Source organism: Daktulosphaira vitifoliae, unplaced genomic scaffold, assembly GCF_025091365.1.
Source record: "Daktulosphaira vitifoliae isolate Bord-2020 unplaced genomic scaffold, ASM2509136v1 Scaffold_2, whole genome shotgun sequence".
Classification (NCBI taxonomy): Eukaryota; Metazoa; Arthropoda; class Insecta; order Hemiptera; family Phylloxeridae; genus Daktulosphaira; species Daktulosphaira vitifoliae.
The window spans coordinates 21,325,117-21,342,893 of NW_026099573.1; the positions used below are offsets into that span (position 1 = coordinate 21,325,117).

The 17,777-nt window shown below is 26.5% G+C and overlaps 3 protein-coding genes across 11 annotated transcripts; 2 read left to right on the plus strand and 1 right to left on the minus strand.

Moving 5' to 3' along the window:
* Window positions 1–529: 529 nt before the first annotated feature.
* On the plus strand, window positions 530–5,494 carry LOC126897214 (putative fatty acyl-CoA reductase CG8306). 4 transcript variants are annotated; one of them, XR_007702052.1, is made up of 10 exons: window positions 530–670; window positions 1,277–1,507; window positions 1,576–1,830; window positions 2,125–2,270; window positions 2,450–2,559; window positions 3,687–3,885; window positions 3,954–4,205; window positions 4,332–4,589; window positions 4,654–4,843; window positions 5,480–5,494. XR_007702052.1 is itself a non-coding variant. In XM_050670625.1 (9 exons), exons 2-9 carry the CDS (start codon window positions 1,313–1,315, stop codon window positions 4,790–4,792), a joined length of 1,554 nt encoding a protein of 517 aa, XP_050526582.1. In that variant the 5' UTR covers window positions 530–670; window positions 1,277–1,312; the 3' UTR covers window positions 4,793–5,188. The 4 variants fall into 4 exon arrangements, 3 of the variants coding, with proteins under 3 accessions (XP_050526582.1, XP_050526583.1, XP_050526584.1); XM_050670625.1 differs by lacking the exon at window positions 5,480–5,494 and having other exon boundaries at window positions 4,654–5,188; XM_050670626.1 differs by lacking the exons at window positions 530–670; window positions 5,480–5,494 and adding an exon at window positions 799–1,165 and having other exon boundaries at window positions 4,654–5,188.
* Window positions 5,495–11,449: 5,955 nt separating this feature from the next.
* On the minus strand, window positions 11,450–13,128 carry LOC126897217 (putative riboflavin kinase). 2 transcript variants are annotated; one of them, XM_050670635.1, is made up of 5 exons: window positions 12,961–13,128; window positions 12,521–12,828; window positions 12,112–12,263; window positions 11,952–12,050; window positions 11,450–11,878 (listed from the first exon to the last, which is right to left on the minus strand). In XM_050670635.1, the coding sequence occupies exons 2-5, from the start codon at window positions 12,615–12,617 to the stop codon at window positions 11,858–11,860; spliced, it is 369 nt and encodes a 122-aa protein (XP_050526592.1). In that variant the 5' UTR covers window positions 12,618–12,828; window positions 12,961–13,128; the 3' UTR covers window positions 11,450–11,857. The 2 variants fall into 2 exon arrangements, with proteins under 2 accessions (XP_050526592.1, XP_050526591.1); XM_050670634.1 differs by lacking the exon at window positions 12,961–13,128 and having other exon boundaries at window positions 11,487–11,878; window positions 11,948–12,050.
* A 178-nt stretch (window positions 13,129–13,306) lies between these two features.
* LOC126897216 (protoporphyrinogen oxidase) lies at window positions 13,307–15,893 on the plus strand. 5 transcript variants are annotated; one of them, XM_050670632.1, is made up of 2 exons: window positions 13,307–13,422; window positions 14,363–15,893. In XM_050670632.1, the coding sequence occupies exon 2, from the start codon at window positions 14,383–14,385 to the stop codon at window positions 15,808–15,810; it is 1,428 nt and encodes a 475-aa protein (XP_050526589.1). In that variant the 5' UTR covers window positions 13,307–13,422; window positions 14,363–14,382; the 3' UTR covers window positions 15,811–15,893. The 5 variants fall into 5 exon arrangements, with proteins under 5 accessions (XP_050526589.1, XP_050526586.1, XP_050526590.1 ...); XM_050670629.1 differs by lacking the exon at window positions 13,307–13,422 and adding an exon at window positions 13,444–13,573; XM_050670633.1 differs by lacking the exon at window positions 13,307–13,422 and adding an exon at window positions 13,466–13,484.
* Window positions 15,894–17,777: the final 1,884 nt, after the last annotated feature.

Consider the following 17,777-nt stretch of genomic DNA (forward strand, 5'->3'; position numbering starts at 1 on the left):
ACAAGAAAGGGATATTATTTGCATAACAGAAGTGCCACGTTTTAGGGGATCATCAAAAAAGCTATTGCTTAAAATTTACTCTCATAGTTTTTACTACAAAAATTATAACGGATTATATGAATAATAAATATAAAAACTTCTATTATAAACTTATCTCTTAGTCAAAAAATGGGGCCTAAAATTTTAGAAAGTGCTTTGCATTGATTTAAGAAAATGAAAGTTCTACCAAATGGTAAAGGGACTAATTTTCTATAAGCCACTGAAATTTACAACTTACAGATTTAAGGCTAGTTGTGTCAGTAATTTGGCTCAGCCTATATGATATATGACTTAAGTAATCGTTAATAGACTTTCGTCTAACTTAGCCATTTTCAAAGTAACTTTGATCATTACAATTTCAAAATTATTAATCGAATGGATATTACATACTTGATAATATGATTGATGCATGTTAAGATCAGTAGACGCGTCTACTGATTTAGCCTAGGCTTATCTTTTATCTTTTATTTTTTATCATCAACAGGTATTTTATCATTAACAGGTAAAGATATTTCATTATTTTACTTCGTAGTTCTGTTAAATTTTGGTATTTCGTTCTATTATTACTGAGTGTTTCATTTGTTTATTGTTGTATTAAACAACAACGTGCGTAAAAATAATAATCTAACAGGTAAGTGTTAATGCTGCAATTTACGTTATCTTATCGTTTTTATATTATTGTAAATTATTTAACATTACGACACTGTGAGGCACAGGTTATTAACCGTGTTAATCTGTTTACCTTTTCTTGTTTAATTGTTTCTTTCGCAATTCAAATTGCCATTTGTTAATGTTTTATAATTCTAAGTCATAACAATGAATTTAATTAAGAGTGGGTCTTGAATGGCCTTATTTTAAGTATAAATATTGATGTACTTGTTTGGTGGCTCCGCCTATTCTTTGTACACTTGTTTGCCATCTGAATAATCAACTCGTAATTTCGACAACATATGTTCAAGGAGAACATGTTATTTTACACAACCAAACTACTTTAAATTATTAATACCTAAGCTATACGAAAACTCGTTTTTACATTTGGGTAGTTCAGATTAATTCCATATCAGAGTTTTTGTGCTGTTTATGTGGCATCATTAAAATATATTACTTAATGTTTTTATCAGTTAAGGTTATTCATTTTAACTAGAGTTACATATTTTTACTTTTGTATTTTCTATTTAAAAATTCTGTACAGTGGAATAATTTTATTTCTAAAAAATAATTTTTTTTGTACTTTTAGTATTAAAATTAATTGAGTGTGATTTAATAAGCAAAAATGCCTTACCAAACTGTTAAACAATTCTATGCTGGCAAAAATATTTTTTTAACTGGAGGCACAGGTTTTGTTGGCATTGCATATTTAGAAAAATTATTAAGGAGTATTCCTGATATTGGAAATATCTATGTTTTACTGAGAGCTCGAAAAACACAAGGAATACAAGAGAGATTTGAAATAATAAAAAGCAACTCTGTAAGATTTATTTGGATTTTCTCAATGTATATATTAATTGAATTATACTAAATACTTTCGTATTTAAGGTATTTGAAACTTTGAAAAATACTGAAGGTGGACCAGTATTGTTGAATAAACTTATACCAATTAGTGGTGATATATCAGCAGAAAAACTAGGATTATCTGATGAAGACGAAAAAATGTTGTGTGACAATATTAACATTGTAGTTCATTGTGCAGCTACATTAGACTTTGAAACTGATTTATTAACTGCAATCAATATCAATTTGATGGGTACAAAACGTATTGTAGACTTGAGCAAAAAAATAAAAAAGCTGAGTGTAAGTTAATAATTTTATTAGTCATGTATAAGGTTTGAGACTGTGTTATAGAATTTGTTTGGATCCCTTCCGAGACATGCAACTCCATGAAAATTTATCCTATGTATATACAATAATACAGAAAGAAGAAATGACCTCCTACAAGACTAAAATTCTAATTAATGTAGGATTAATAAAAACAAAAAATAATATTTATTTATCATTAATATCTAAAATAAACTTTATGAATACATGAAAACTCAAACCCCAGTTATGTAAGTTAAAAAAATATCCTGAATCAAATTATTTTTTTAGTGTTTATTGCATGTTTCAAGTGCCTATGTTAATTGTGTTAGAAATTATGCTGAAGAAATAATTTATGATGCTCCTGCTAATTACAATGATATAATTAATTATGCTCAAACTATGGATGCTAAAGAGTTAAATAATTCAGCTGAGAAGTTAGTAAATATGATAATATTTTTGTTAAATTATTGAATATAAGTATAAAAAATACAAAATTTGAATAATATTAATAAATGGTGAAATAAAACATTAATTACATACAACTAGAACTATTATTTTCTGCATATGCCAGATTATAATTACAATATAATCAGAAAAAAATTTAATATTTTAGACTTATGGGCGAACATATAAATACTTATACATTTACAAAAGCTTTAGCGGAGCATGTAGTAAATGATGTAAGAGGAATAATTCGTACTTGTATTGTTAGACCTAGTATGAGTAAGTATAATAATACTACTATTTAACAAGAGATTGATTGAATTCAGTATTTTATGGTCATTTATAATAAACTATTATTATTTGAGGCACCTTATATAAATATACGCCATATTAATTTTATTAATTACACTTTTCAACAAAAAACATTTTTTTTTAATTATTATTTTCTGCTTTATAAGCCAGCAGAAGATTAATGATACCATTATTATTTTTTAAGTTGATACTTTTTTTTAAAAATAATTTAATAAATACCTATATATTTTTATAGTTGTATAATGAGATAACTGTTGGTATATTACAAGATCGCTTGAAACAATTAAATAATAATATGAAATTAATAAATTTCTAATTATATTGTAGTGAACTATTACATATGTCATTAAATTCAATTTAACCAAAGAATTTTAGTATTTATTGGTCTTGAACTGACGCAACAAACTTTATGTAACTGTAAAAGAAACTCTACATTATTTTGTATTAATTAATTTTTTTATATTTTTTACAGAATATATTTATTTGATATATTTATAAAATAATCATTATTTAAAACTTTACAAATACATTTTAATCAATAAACAGATTAAAAACAAAGAAATTTCAGTGAAATCTATTATTTTGTTATTGTAATCACAAAACCATACTTTTTCCAGTAAAATTTTGTTTCATCATTTGTAATGTACAAGTATTTAGAATCCAATATTAAAACCCAGACTCGAAATATGTGTTTACTAGTATTATTTAAGAACTATGAAAAACTATTAAGAGGACTAAATTTGTGTTCAATATTTATAAATCCATTAATATGAACCCATAATTGAAATCATTTCATGGTTTATAGAAATTTTTTTTATAAATGGAGCCTTAACTTTGGTTGTTATTAACTAATGGTTTTTATTTTGAGTTAGTTTTAATTCTCAAACAATTCTTTATCAGATTTTTTGTTTTTTAATGATTTATTTAGCATGCTATTTGAAATCAAAATTTTTGCTTGTTAAATTATGACTATTTGTTTTCTTTAAGCCACTAATTTTTTTTTTACTTTTAGTAATTAGTTACTTTAGAAATTTAAGTCACTGTGTATAGTTTTTTACAAAAATACTGAACATTATTTTTATTTAAAATAATAGTTGTAGCTTCATGGAAAGAACCAGTTGAAGGATGGACAATTTCAAAAAATGGTCCTCAAGGTTTTATCATGGGTGCATCCAAAGGAGTCGTTCGACGTTTACCAGTCAACCCAACCTTAATATATGATTATATACCTGTAGATATTGTGGTCAATTCAATGATATCTAGTGTATGGTATAGTGCACAATTGCCATCTAGGTAAAGTGCCTCGAAGAAAATATTTAAAGTAATTATTTAGTAATTAAATTATTTAAATTATATTTTAGTGATGCATCAGTAACTGAACAGACACCAGTATTTCATTTAACTACTAGTACATGCAATCCTTTTCGTTGGGAGAATCTTGCAAGTAAACTATGTATAGCTCTACATGAATTTCCTATACAAGGTGCTGTGTGGTATCCTCATATCAAATTCTTACCCAATTTATTTATGTATTGGATATCATCAGCTATTTTTCATTTCATACCAGCTTATATTCTAGATTTTGTTACAAAAATATCTGGTGGACGACCTATGTAAGTAATAAATTTGTAATTATAGTATTTTATTTATAAGGGTCTAATTTTTTAACAGTTAAAATTTTTATTATATATTTATATGTAATCTAATAGATGTTAAACCATTTATTTTTTTTTTTTCAGTTTAGTACGTTTACATACAAATGTTAATCGATCATTAAGTCGATTAGCTCCATTTATTTTTCAAGAATGGAAATTTGATAATTCCCATACATTGCGTTTACATGAAGATTTGGGTGTAGATGATAAATCCCTATTTTATGTTGATCCAACTAATGTGCAGTGGCCTATTTTTTTCCTTAATTTGACATTAGGAGTTAGAAAATATTTACATAAGGAAAGTGAAAAAACTCTAAAGGCTGCAACCAGGAAAAATTTTATGTAAGTTAATAATGTGGTTAAAATTCAATTTAACTTTACCTTGACTAAACATTCTTTGTTTCAGATTAATGTGGTTGAATATTCTTTTACAAGTTTTTATTGTACTATTTATTTGGTATTTAGTATCTATAGTCACTAACTCTTCGTTTTTATCTTCCTACTGGGCTGGATTGGCTGTTATTATTTTTGGATTTATATTTTAAAAACAATACTTTTAAATTTTCAAGATTACCAGAAAAAGTGTAATAACTTTGGTATGTATTACATTTTATTAAGTAGTACATACCTGAATATTCTTTATTTAAACTTGTAATAGTATATTAAAATTAAAAGTATTATAACTAGATTGTTTATTTATGACTGTTATTATAAAATAAAGCGTATAGAACCATAATAGCCCATCACTATATTTTGTTTCCTTTATAGATGATAATATTTAAACATGATAACAGTAATTAAACTACCTAATGTATAAAATAAATAGGTTGGCTATTATAGTTCTACATGTCTTAAATTAACTTAGCAAATTTTTTTTCCAGTAACAATCTAATTGTAATAGTTTATTTTAACAATAATTATTGTTTGGTAATGGTTTCTTTTAAGTGTAATATTATTTTTTTACTTTTTTAAAATAAACTAATAAATACAAAATGTAGTATCATTGAAGTTTTATTTTTAAGTTTATTAACATCAAAAATTAAATAAATTTTTAGAGAAGAATATTAGAATTATCTTCAAAATGTACTATTTATATCTTCGATCAAAAATTATTATGACTGTACACAAAACATTTAAAAAAAATTAATAATAATAAACAAAATTAATTAAAATCTTTTTTTCCAATTTGCGTTTCACTCAGATTTAAGTAATCAATTCAATCATTGTTTTAGTAAGGACAGCAAAACTAACAAGAGGAGGTCACGGTGATGGGGTCACCGATTTTCATAAAAAGTTAGTTTTAAAAAAAGAAGAAAACTTGATAATTTTGACCTTTGTTAATTAATTATAATTTCAATTATGAAATTAAAATTGTGATATTTCATAAGCTATTAGCAAGTCAATTTTTTTTTCGGAAAAGGTATTGAAATAATTTCAATTTTTGATTTATTAAAAACTGCAAAATTTCTTCCTAAAAATATATATATAATTAACATTTAAACGAAAATGGACAAATTAATGGAAATAATTATCTCAAGTTAATTAAGTAGGAAAAAAATCGATAAGTTAACAAATTATAAATTTAACTAGCTAAGTTAAAAGTTAAGTTGAAAATTTTTTCTCAGCTTAAAGAAAGTTAATGTAACTTTTTAGTCCTTGGTAATTATTTTTTGCCCAAAATCCTCTAAAATTGATTTTTTATATGTCGGTGATGCTTGGGCAGCTCTGACTTAAACGACTGTACCAGGGCGGTTCACAGTAAAGCCGATCGTGAAAAAAAAAAAGGTTGGTGATGCTTGAAAATCGATTTAAAATTTTTAAAATAGAACAAGGGGAAAAATCTTAATGATAACAACTGTGTTTTTTATTCGATTCGTCATAGTTGCAATATTTCGTTTTACACACGAATTCGATAAAATGTAATGTTTTCTGTTTTATTAATTAAATTAAATAATTTATATTTGACTATTATTTGTTTTTTAATTTTTTTCTTAGTGTTGAGAATCGTAATATGTTACATAACAATTCTACGCTACAGATTTGTTCAAACACATTTTCAAATGTTTTATCAAAACATTTTCAAATTTAGTATCACATAATAACTTTTGTTGGAATCAGATGTAAACATCGATTATACATCTTGTTTTTACTGCAATTCCAAATAATCCTGGCGATAAAATGTAATGTTAATGAGTATCTTTTACGTGTTCTATCTAAAGTAGGTAAATATTGTTTATCGATCCCACAAAGTGTTAATATAAATTCACGAAATTGTATAAAAATACAAAAAAATTATTATTAAATTTAAAATGGAGAGCTGGATAATACCTATTTAATAGAGATTGTACTTTGAGATGGGCTACTCTATGGAAATTAACTATACAACTTTTTTATGGTAATCTGTTACCATAAAAAAGTAATAAACAAAAAAAATTCCAGAAAAACTGCATGTTTTAAGAAAAATGATCCGATTTAAAAAAAAGTATATCACCTGTAAGGTGTGTAAATAAAGTATTTATCAAAAAAAAAAAAAATTTGATCCATACATTTTTCGAAAAGTTATAGTAATTTAAAGTTAAAAAAATAAAATCTGAAATCGTAAATTTTAACACAAAAATTGCATGTTTTTTAACTACGGTAATCATTTGCACATAGAAGATAAGTCGTCCGGACAAATTTTTCTTTTTGAACTTATAATACATAACATAATTTATTTTAACAAATGTGTGAAGCTCGGAGTATTTCCGGAAAACTTATGTTTAAAAAGTTAAATTTCTGTGCAAAAGTTGCTATTTTGAACGTCTCCTGTGGGCAGGTAATAGGTTAAATGTTTACAAAATTATATAAAATTATAGGAAAATACCTAATCGATCGCGAAATATAAAGCTAATCTGTTCGCATTATTACGAGTGGTTTTCTTTTTTTTTTTTTTAGTCTAGAAATTAATTCGTGCAGTTTATAGTAAAAAATGGAAACTTTATTTAAGAAAAAAAATAAAATTACAACTCAATGAAAATATTGTCCATCGCTTGTCACTACTTTCTCCCATCTTTCAGGTAGTTTACGGATTCTCTGTCGAAAGAACTCTTCATCTTTCGAAGCAATCCATTCAGAGACCTATTTTTCAATATTTTCTGAAGACGTGAATCGTTGTTCATACAGTTGAACGAATAGTAATCAGAAGGTGCGATATCTGGTGAATACGGCGGGTGGGGTAAGACTTCCTATCCGACATTTTCCAAGTAGTTTTTGACCAGTTTTGCAACATGTGGTCAGGCGTTATCATGTTGGAAGATAAGCTTATCATGTCGGTTATCCCATTCTGGTCGTTTTATAGCCAGAGCTCGCTTCAAACGCATTAATTTTTGTCGATAACGCTCTCCATTGATAGTTTCACCAGAATTTAGAAGCTCATAGTACACCACACCTTTTATGTCCCACCATATACACAGCAAAACTTTTGCACAGTGAATATTTCATTTAGGTTGTAATGGACCTGGTTCACCTGGCTTACCTGGCTTTAGCCACGTTTTTTTTCGCTTGAGATTCTCATAATGAATCCACTTCTCATCACCAGTTACAATTCGACGCAAAAATCCTTTTTTTTTTGTCTCTCAAGCAGCAATTTGCAAACGGTTTTTTTTCTTTCAACGTCTCTTTCTTTCAATTCATGTGGAACCCATTGCGACATCTTTAGAATCATTCCCGTTGCTTTGAGACATTTCGAAACTGTTGTTTGCTCAACTTCTAGTGATTTTGCAAGTTCGTCTTGCGTTTGACACGAATCCTCATCGAGCATTGCAGCTAATTCTTCGTCTTCAGATTTTTTTGGCTGCCCAGGTCTCTTTTGGTCATCTNTGGCTGCCCAGGTCTCTTTTAGTCATCTAAGCCAAAATTATTGCTTTTAAACCGTGCAAACCACTTTTGACATGTTCGCTCAGCTAGAGCATGGTCACCATAAACTTCAACCAAAATTGGATGACTTTCGCTAGCACTTTTCTTCATAATAAAATAATGAAGAAGAACTCCCCGCAAAAACACTTTATCCGGCACAAAACTCGACATTTTCAGTTAAATAAAAAAATCTTTGTTTACACTTCAATCGAATGATGTATACTGTATAAGATTCCCAATGATAGAAGCTTTTAAACGCATGTTTATATAAACGAAACGATGGAACAATAAGCTAGTTACGCCATCTCTTGTAAAACCGCACGAACTAATTCCTAGACCAAACTATACTTTGTATATTTATACATATATATATGTATTACTGGATTACGTGTTAATTTTTATAGATATACCTTTGTGGTGTATTGAGTGGACTGTATTTTGTATTAAATTGACCTGAAAGTTTGACTTAATGAGATTATCTATGCTGGTAAGTGCGCTGAGAGAATTGGTTAAGATAAGTGAGTCTCCGATATTGTTTTCTTGAATATATTCAAATGCCTTCAGTATAGCAAGGACCACTTCAGTCTCCGAAATGAATGTTGTCGGATCTTCCTGTGGTTTGCCGGAAAACTCCAGCAGAGAAGCTTGTGCTAATGATAGACTGTCTGGTGGAAGAAACGATGACTCGTTAAAAGTCACGATTCTTGTTCTGATTCCTTTCCTCAGGGTACGAGTGACTTTCCTGGACACTTGTTACAATGTGCCATTATCGACANTAAAAGTTACAATGTGCCATTATCGACAATTTAACTGGAGTTTCCTACGGGAATAGTATTTGCACCGTTAGATTCTTAAGCTACGAGATCATACGTTTTACCGTGGATTACGCAAATATGGAAAATTGGTAGAAGAAGAACCACATGTGATCACTATGGCTGACAACCGTACCGTGTTCACGAGTACGCTAATTTCATAGCAAGGTAGTCTGAACTCCNACCGTGTTCACGAGTACGCTAAATTCATAGCAAGGTAGTCTGAACTCCAGGTGACGTTCAGAGCCGTAGTACTCGACCACTCTATTGGGGACATCTTTCTAGGACATGACTTCTTGGTAAAACAGGAACTTTCATGGGATTACCAAGCGTGTACCATTCACATAGGTACTGGAAAACGTGCAACGTTGTGCTCGAGAAAACATAAATCGAAGAAAAGGACTATTCAAGAATTAATTGTACCGGAAGGAAAGTATCCTAAAGATATGCGGTCAATTATATAGAAGTACCCTAGTTTTCTATGGGGAAGTCGAAAGAACCCGTATCATTGAACATGATATTCGGTTAAACCACAAGACACCAGCTGCCTTAAATGCATAACCATATAATCGCGAGAATCAGGACATCATCTTTAATATGGTATGAGAAATGGAGGAGCAAGTTTTTGTAGAACCAAGTACCTCGACATGGGAAGCTCCATAATAAAAGATGGCTCTCAACGGTTATGCGTCAACTACCGTAGACTCAATCTTCAGACGGAGTCCAACGCACATCCAATTCCCGACTTACATGACATGGTCAGAGGTATAGGTGGCGCTAATGTCTTCAGCACTATCAACCTGGAGTCCGGTTATTAGCAAATAGGTCTGACACTCACCGTGTTCCGAACACAAATGGGGCTTTACCAATTCAAAGTAATGCCTTTCGGCCTCAAAAACGCACCAGCAAAATTTCAACGTTTGGTGAACAAGGTGATACGCGGTTATGTTGGAAAACTAGTGTTTGTATACCTGGATGACATCGTAGTGTATTCATTGAGTATGGAGGAATATCTCAATCATCTACAATGAGTCCTAGAACTGTTACAAACACATGGATTAACTGTTCAACCAAAATAATTTAATTTTGATGTTTCACAGATTACTTTTCTAGGGCACAAAGTTTTTCGGGATATGTGGTTAATATAGTCAATTTGTTTTAAATTAAGTAAGTAAGTTATCATTAGTTTTTAGTTTAGCGACAAATTTTAATTTGTCTCATAATTAACTATAAAATGTGGTATAATTTAAATTTATATATTTCATTCTTAAACTATAATCTTAATTATTAAAAAATTTTTGAGAAGATAAACCTTTCAAATTTTAAATTTATTGTAAAAGTTTGATATGTAAATAAAATACTTGTTTTTTGACAATACGAGTTTTATTGGCAATCATTCAAATAACAGTGCTAAAAACCATAAATTAACAAAAATAAGTAATAATATAATAATGTTCTAATTTTTTAACCATAAAAATAACAAAAAGTATTAGTTTTATTAGAAATTAACAATTAAAAAAAATATTTTAAATGAAATGATAACTGAACTATTAAAATTTTTTAAATTACTAATAATTTAATAAAAGTAGCGAAACGGCACCAGACATTGGTAGTTTTCCAGTTTTTATATTTGATAAGTCAGTATGTTTTTTTCCCTTAATAAGTCATATAGATGATATCAAAATCAAAATATTATTCAAAAATTTAATAAATTATTTATTAAGTATTACACTAAATTGTCAAAAACTGGTTGGTGTACCAATGACGGGTGATGTTATGATATTAATAAAAAGAAAAACTTGGATTAGATATTTTTACAAATTTTTATTTCAGGATTTTGTGCATTTATAAAGTTTATTTTAGTCACCCTGAGTATATCAATGATTAATATGGTATTTTGTTTTTCTTAATTCTAATATATTGATTGGGATAAATAATTAATATATATATAAAGATTAATTATGATTTTAGTTTTGATGGTTTGTATGGGATCATTTCCCCTAAAAAAAAAAATCAGTTCATGTGGTACTGTATATACCTACTCTAAATTTAATGAAGTTAGATGTCTCAAAAGTAGTCTTAACAAATTTTATAAATGCAGAGTCCTGAACATTACTTTAATTTTCAGTAATATGGTTTTATTTTAAACATATATCAAATTATAATTGCGACTATTTTGGTTAGCCTACTTTAAAAAAAAATTATTAATTTATTTATTCTTTGGTTTTATTATTAAAGATTAAAGTATGTATCAAATGTAAGGAATTTTTAATAGTAAATATTTTTTTAATTTCAACACAATTATTATAATAATTATCTACTCTTAATATTATTTTTATTAGTAATTGTCTCATCCATTATTTTTTCATATCATCAATACATTTTATTTACATTAGTTCAATGAAAATAGTGTAGTAATTAATTAATTATTATTATAACTTATTAAGTATAAAAGATTTTTTTAACATACTGAGATCAAATTTCACAATATACTATAATAAAATTGGTAAAAAAAATTTATATTTTGTAAATTAATAAATAACTATAATCATTTAATGAAACAACTGGTTTTTACTAAAAATTATTTTAACTGTAAGTAGCAAAGCAAACAGTTGTTCAAATATATTAGATATAAAAATTACAACTATTTAATTTTTCTAAAATTGATTTGGGTTAATGCATAAATAAGTATACAAAATATAACTTTAAATAATTATAATGTTCAGTAAATTAGGAAACGGGTTTGTAATGTTCTAATTGTTTGTAACAATTGACCTATTTCCTTACTTACTGAACATTCTATATATATATATACTATCTAGTGTAAACCAAAAAATTTATCATTGCTGTATGATTGATTTGTAGAATCATCTAATTTTGTTTTAGCAATATCAATATCCGAATTTATTGTCTGAATAAGCTCATCTGGAATTACAAAGTAGCTATATTAAACTCCAATAAAAAATATTAGAATGTTATAATTTTCAGAATTACCAACAGAACTAAAATCCAATTCTTGCCTAATATAACCAGTAACTATTACTTTTAGTTTAGAACCATAAAAGTCTTCTTCAAATTTATTTAAAATATGAATTTCCTAAAAATATTAATAATTCACATTATCAACAGATGTTAATAGTCTAAAAAATAAAATTGACCATAGATTTTTCTTTATTTTTGAAAAATGGGTTCCATCCAATACTCATAACCATTTTATATACAGGTGATTTATCAACTTGAGCCCAGCCAAAGTAAACTCCAGGTATCATTTGTTCTGGTAACTGATCTATTACTTCTTTACATAAGTTCGCTAAAAATAAATTTAATAAAAAGTCTTAAATATAAAATAAACTAATAAAAGTTGATACTTTTAAACTAGCTGATTTAATTAAAAAATTATTCATATCAAATTATGAATAAAAAATATTTCACACCAAAGTAATTGGCGTTTTTATAAATTTATAATAATCGATTGAATAAAAAAGAGAAATATTAATTAATTTAAATAATTTAGATTTCATAAAGTCTATGTCTATTGTACGATGAACAAAAATCTTAATTACTGACCTGTAGGTATTCCTAAGTCTTTAGAACCTCGCCCAAAACCTTTGACAACTGTTCCGCAACCATAAAATGGTAATCCAAATGCAATGAAATTATTCATTATAAAATTTATATGAAGTAAAAGCTCGTGTCTATTGTACTTTAATTGAATTAATAATATTAATAATTTTAAATGATTAGTGTTTTCAATGCAAAGTCAAATAAACTAATTTTTACGGTAAGATAACTTTTATTTATCTCAAGAATGTATAATAAGACCAAATTAACAATGAATAATTTGAATTGTTATTTATAATTATACATCATATCAACTGAAATAAAATAATATAAACATGATAATTATAATCATTAGCAAATACTTGGCTATTTGATAAGTAAAATCTGTAATATTTAATTGAGTATAACCAATAATTAAGGCAATTAATCATGATTGATAAACTAACATTTTATAGGATTTTGTATCTTGTTGTTAAAATATTTCTATCAACTACATTCACTGAAATTTAATTGTATTGCAGTTTATTGTGTAATCTTTAAGAGTTCCTTATTACTGAGATCATTCATTGTATTGATTACAATGGGTTTTTTCAAGAAACTTATCCATCTAATCGAAAATTTTTTTCTTGTATTTTATGATTGTTATAGAAATTTAAAATAATAATAGATAGGTAATAGATATGTAGTGAATTTTCATAATTCAAAATACGTGGTACAAAGGCCAATCATATAACTGATTGGTAATTTGATAAGAACACATATGGTTTTTTGATAATGTTATCACTATATTCGATTTGGATGCTATTATGTACGTTATTACCACTGATTATATGAAAATATGATGGCCATAGTCCTCAATCTTTGTTATTATTTTTAATTGAAAATTAAATTATTACAATCATAGACAAGTATACTAATTATTGAATTATTTATTACTATTTTTGCAACCAATTGTTTGATTTCCATCATAGTAATTAAAATAAAAATAATTTTATACATGTAAAGTATTTTAAGTTGGTGTAATAGTAAATGTGCAAAAATTTTAAATTTTGCAAATATGTAAATATTTTACTTTACCATTAATTATAATTGTTTTTTTTAATTATTTATATTTTTAACTCTTTAACAATCAAATTATCCCTTTACTTTTTTATATTAAATAGACAAGTGAGATATCAACTTCATTTAAGTAATAACTATTAATTATCATAATTTAGATAAGTGCTTAAATTGGATTTGGGTTCTTAATTTAAACTTGTAGTGATCTTTAAAATTAATTATTATCAACCAATATATTAAACTTATACTTAATGTTGCAAACTAAACATATTAAAATATTATACTATAATCAAAATTATCAAGTTATTTTGAATTAATATAAAAAATTAGATGAAATATAAATAAAAGTGACATAGTTTTACATTAATAAATATATATATTTTTCTAAATCACTGTATTTGAAAAGTTCAAGTTATGTATACATTTTTCAACTATCACTTTTTATAATTTATTTTACTGGGTTACAACTATAAAATAAAATTATGTTCTTTATTTAAATTACATAAGAATTTAAAGGCTTTTTAATTAATTATAATTATTCAAAGGCTTAATATTATAATTTTTAAATATAGTTATTTTTCTCTAAGACATCTATTAAAAACTGATTTATATCATTATTACAATACATTTTTTTTGCTACCCATAAATTTTTAAATAAAAATTATTACTTAAAATATTGTTATAGTATTAGAACAGATTATTTTATGAAATATTATGTAAGAACAGAAAGTAATTAAAAAAAAAATTTTTATTACATAAAATGATTAATTAAATTTTTTTCTTTTCTAGCCATATTTTGAGTGTTTATCATGACTATTGGCATCTTAGGTGGTGGCATTGCTGGCTTAAGTATTGCATATTATTTGAAAAAAAGTGGGATAAATGATCCTATATCAATAATTGAATTAAATGATTACTCTGGTGGATGGGTTCACTCTTATGTAGACAAAAAAACCAATGTTATTACTGAATTAGGACCTCGTACAATAAGAGGCTCTGGAGATGCTGCGTACAATACAATAAGTTTAATTAAAGAATTGGGTATTTACAATTTAGTAAAACCAATTTCAACTGATGCTGGTTCAAGGTACATATATGTAAATGGAAGAGTTCACAAACTACCTAATGGATTTTTTCAAGCGTTATTTACTGTCAACCCTCCATTTACTCATTCATGGAGTTATTACATTTTACGTGAAATATTTTTAGCAAAAAACAGTACTAGTAATGACTTTGATGGTGATGAAAGTAGTTATAGTTTTTTTTGTCGAAGGTTTGGTAAAGAATTTGCTGACTATTTAATTTCTTCCTTATTGTGTGGAATATGTGGAGGTGATGCTAAAAGTATCACTATAAAACTTATGTTTGGTAAACTATATGAAGCTGAGCGTAAACATGGCAAAGTTATTCTTGGTTTATTAAAAGAATCATGGAGTAATCATTTAAAAGGTGCAAATGTTCCATCACCAATTGAAAAATCACCTGCAATATATTACTTAGAGGGTGGACTTCAACAATTGGCTAGAGCTTTGCATTTAAGGAATGAAAATTTTGGCACAAATATTCAACTTAAAACTAAATGTACTGAACTGCATTTTCATGATAAGGGTGCGACTGTTCTACTATCTAATGGCCAACTCCTAGAATGTTCACATGTAATTAGTGCTTTACCATCTCATACATTAGCATCAATTCTGAAAGAAAAAAATGACTACTCATCCCTTATTTCACTTTTAAAGTCTATCCCAACTGTTTCTATTGTTACTGCTAATTTATCATACAAAAATCCTGATGTTCTACAAAAGTACAAAGGATTTGGTGTGTTAACTCCACCTCAAGAAAATATATCTTTATTGGGTATTACATTTGACAGTTGCTTATATGGTCTTCAGGATCAAGTTGACTTAACTGTGATGATGGGTGGACATAGTTATCAAAAATATTTTGGAAGTGATACTACATTAGTGACTGAGGATAACCTTACAAAAACTGCTATAGAACATGTTCAACGGGTATTAGATATTCAGGAGATGCCCTATAAATATAGTGCAAGGGTGCTTAAAAATTGTATTCCCCAATATACTCTTGGTCATTATGATCGAATTGCAAAAATACAAAATTATATTTCAAATAAACAATTGCCTCTTACATTAGTTGGTTCATCTTATCACGGTATTAGTATAAATGATGTTATATTTGCATCATTGAAAGCAAGTAAAACATTTCTTAAACGGTAAAAGTATTAAATTTATTTTTAAGACTAGTTATATATGTTGTTAAAATTGTGTATTTTATAAATAAATAGTTATTTTTATTTAAATTAAGGTTTCTCTAATTTAGAAAATAAACCATTAATAATCAAATTTGTGTTGTAAAGAGTACATAAAATGAGTTTTGTGAGTACTTACTATTGGTAATTTTTAGTTGAAATTTATTTAAAAACATACGCTATACCATTGAACTTGATTTTAGCACTATTAATTACTAATAGTAGTAGCTGGCTGCAAATCAATTCTATTAATAGTAAAGAGTGTTCTTTTAATTTATTTATATTATTATTTTTTTGACCAAACTGTTAAACGGTCACAAATCGCAACATCAAACAATAATAATGCCGATTAATCATAAAAAAAGTCGCCCAAAACATCTTTTTTTTAATTATGTGTTACATTAAATAAGCTACAATTTAATTTAATTTTGAACTATACAGATGTTCCCGTTGCTATGTAAAACACTTCAAAATCTACTATTTTTACTGAAAATTGTATGATATTTTGCTTTAATACCTTTAGAAATTTCGGATAATATTTCATTTTTTATTTTCAAGTACATAGTATACTATGCTTTTAAAGATATTAGTTTTTTTGAAATATTATAAATAGGGACCAGATTTTTGTAAATATTGAAATTCTTTAATATTCTAGTAAGAAATAATAATAGTAACAATAGTTTTACTTAAATCAGTGATTTTAATCACTGTCATAAGAAACGCTTCAATGCAAATCTGTAAATAGTGTTTAATTCTAAGAAATTGGTGGATAATTACAAAATCAACTCTATATCCTTAATTATATCCTGATTAGTAGTTCTTAGATTAAAAAGTATAATTTATGAATAAATATTTATTGTAGCAATTAAATATAGTATGAAATTAATATTTAATAATTTAATATTCTAATTTTTATGGAGAAATAAAAAAAATGATAAAGTAGTATACTTTGCTACTTCTATGACAACAAAATATAAAAATTAAAAGGCTTGATGCAATACTTAAAAAAAAATTTTTTTTTCTAATGAATAAATACATTAGTGTACAAGTAACGTTCATCGGAATCAAACATTTACTTTTCACACCATTTTTAAATCTGAAATTAGACTTTTTATATTACTTCTAAGGCACTGGCGTACGCAAGGGGATTGAACCACCCTCTCCAATTTAATTTCTGTGTACGCCACTGTCTAAGGTTTGCTAATATTACTAATCATTAAAAATGAGTATTTACATATAAAAAAATAATTTAATCATTTACTGTAAATTTATCAGAAAAGCTCAATATATTATTTTGCACTTTTGTCGTAATAGATAACTTAAAAAGAAATCATAGTAATAATTTCTAAATTACTTTTGGTGTTCAAAAAAATTCTACAATTGAAACATTCAGAACTTACTCAATTTTAATGATTTATTTTAATTAAATAAATCAATCAAAAAGTTGTTAAAAAAATCTACTCAATTGAACGTATTAAAAAATTTGATTATAATTGTAAAAATTCAATATTAAATTCAGATGAAATTAAAAATGATTCATATAGCAACATGTTACTACACAGTAACACACACAAATAAAGTTAAAAAATAAATAAATTACAAAGAATAATAATTTCATTTTGTAATTGAAACTTTGTAACGTCACAAATTTAAAACCTTTTGACGCCCGAGGATCACGCCGGAAATCGCGTCGTCGACGCCAACGAAAGTGCCACGATATTATGCGAAGATTATATATTCTTACCATCGCCGCTAATATTAATATATATATTATTATTTATATATACGTATATGTTAATATTCATTTATATATCCCTACAGCCGACGCCGCTGCCGCCATATATGCCTCGCGCCCCGCCCGCCAACAAAACACAGCTATACCTCGTGCATGATACGTTTACGTACTTAAGTCGCTTTACATGTATATATATATAT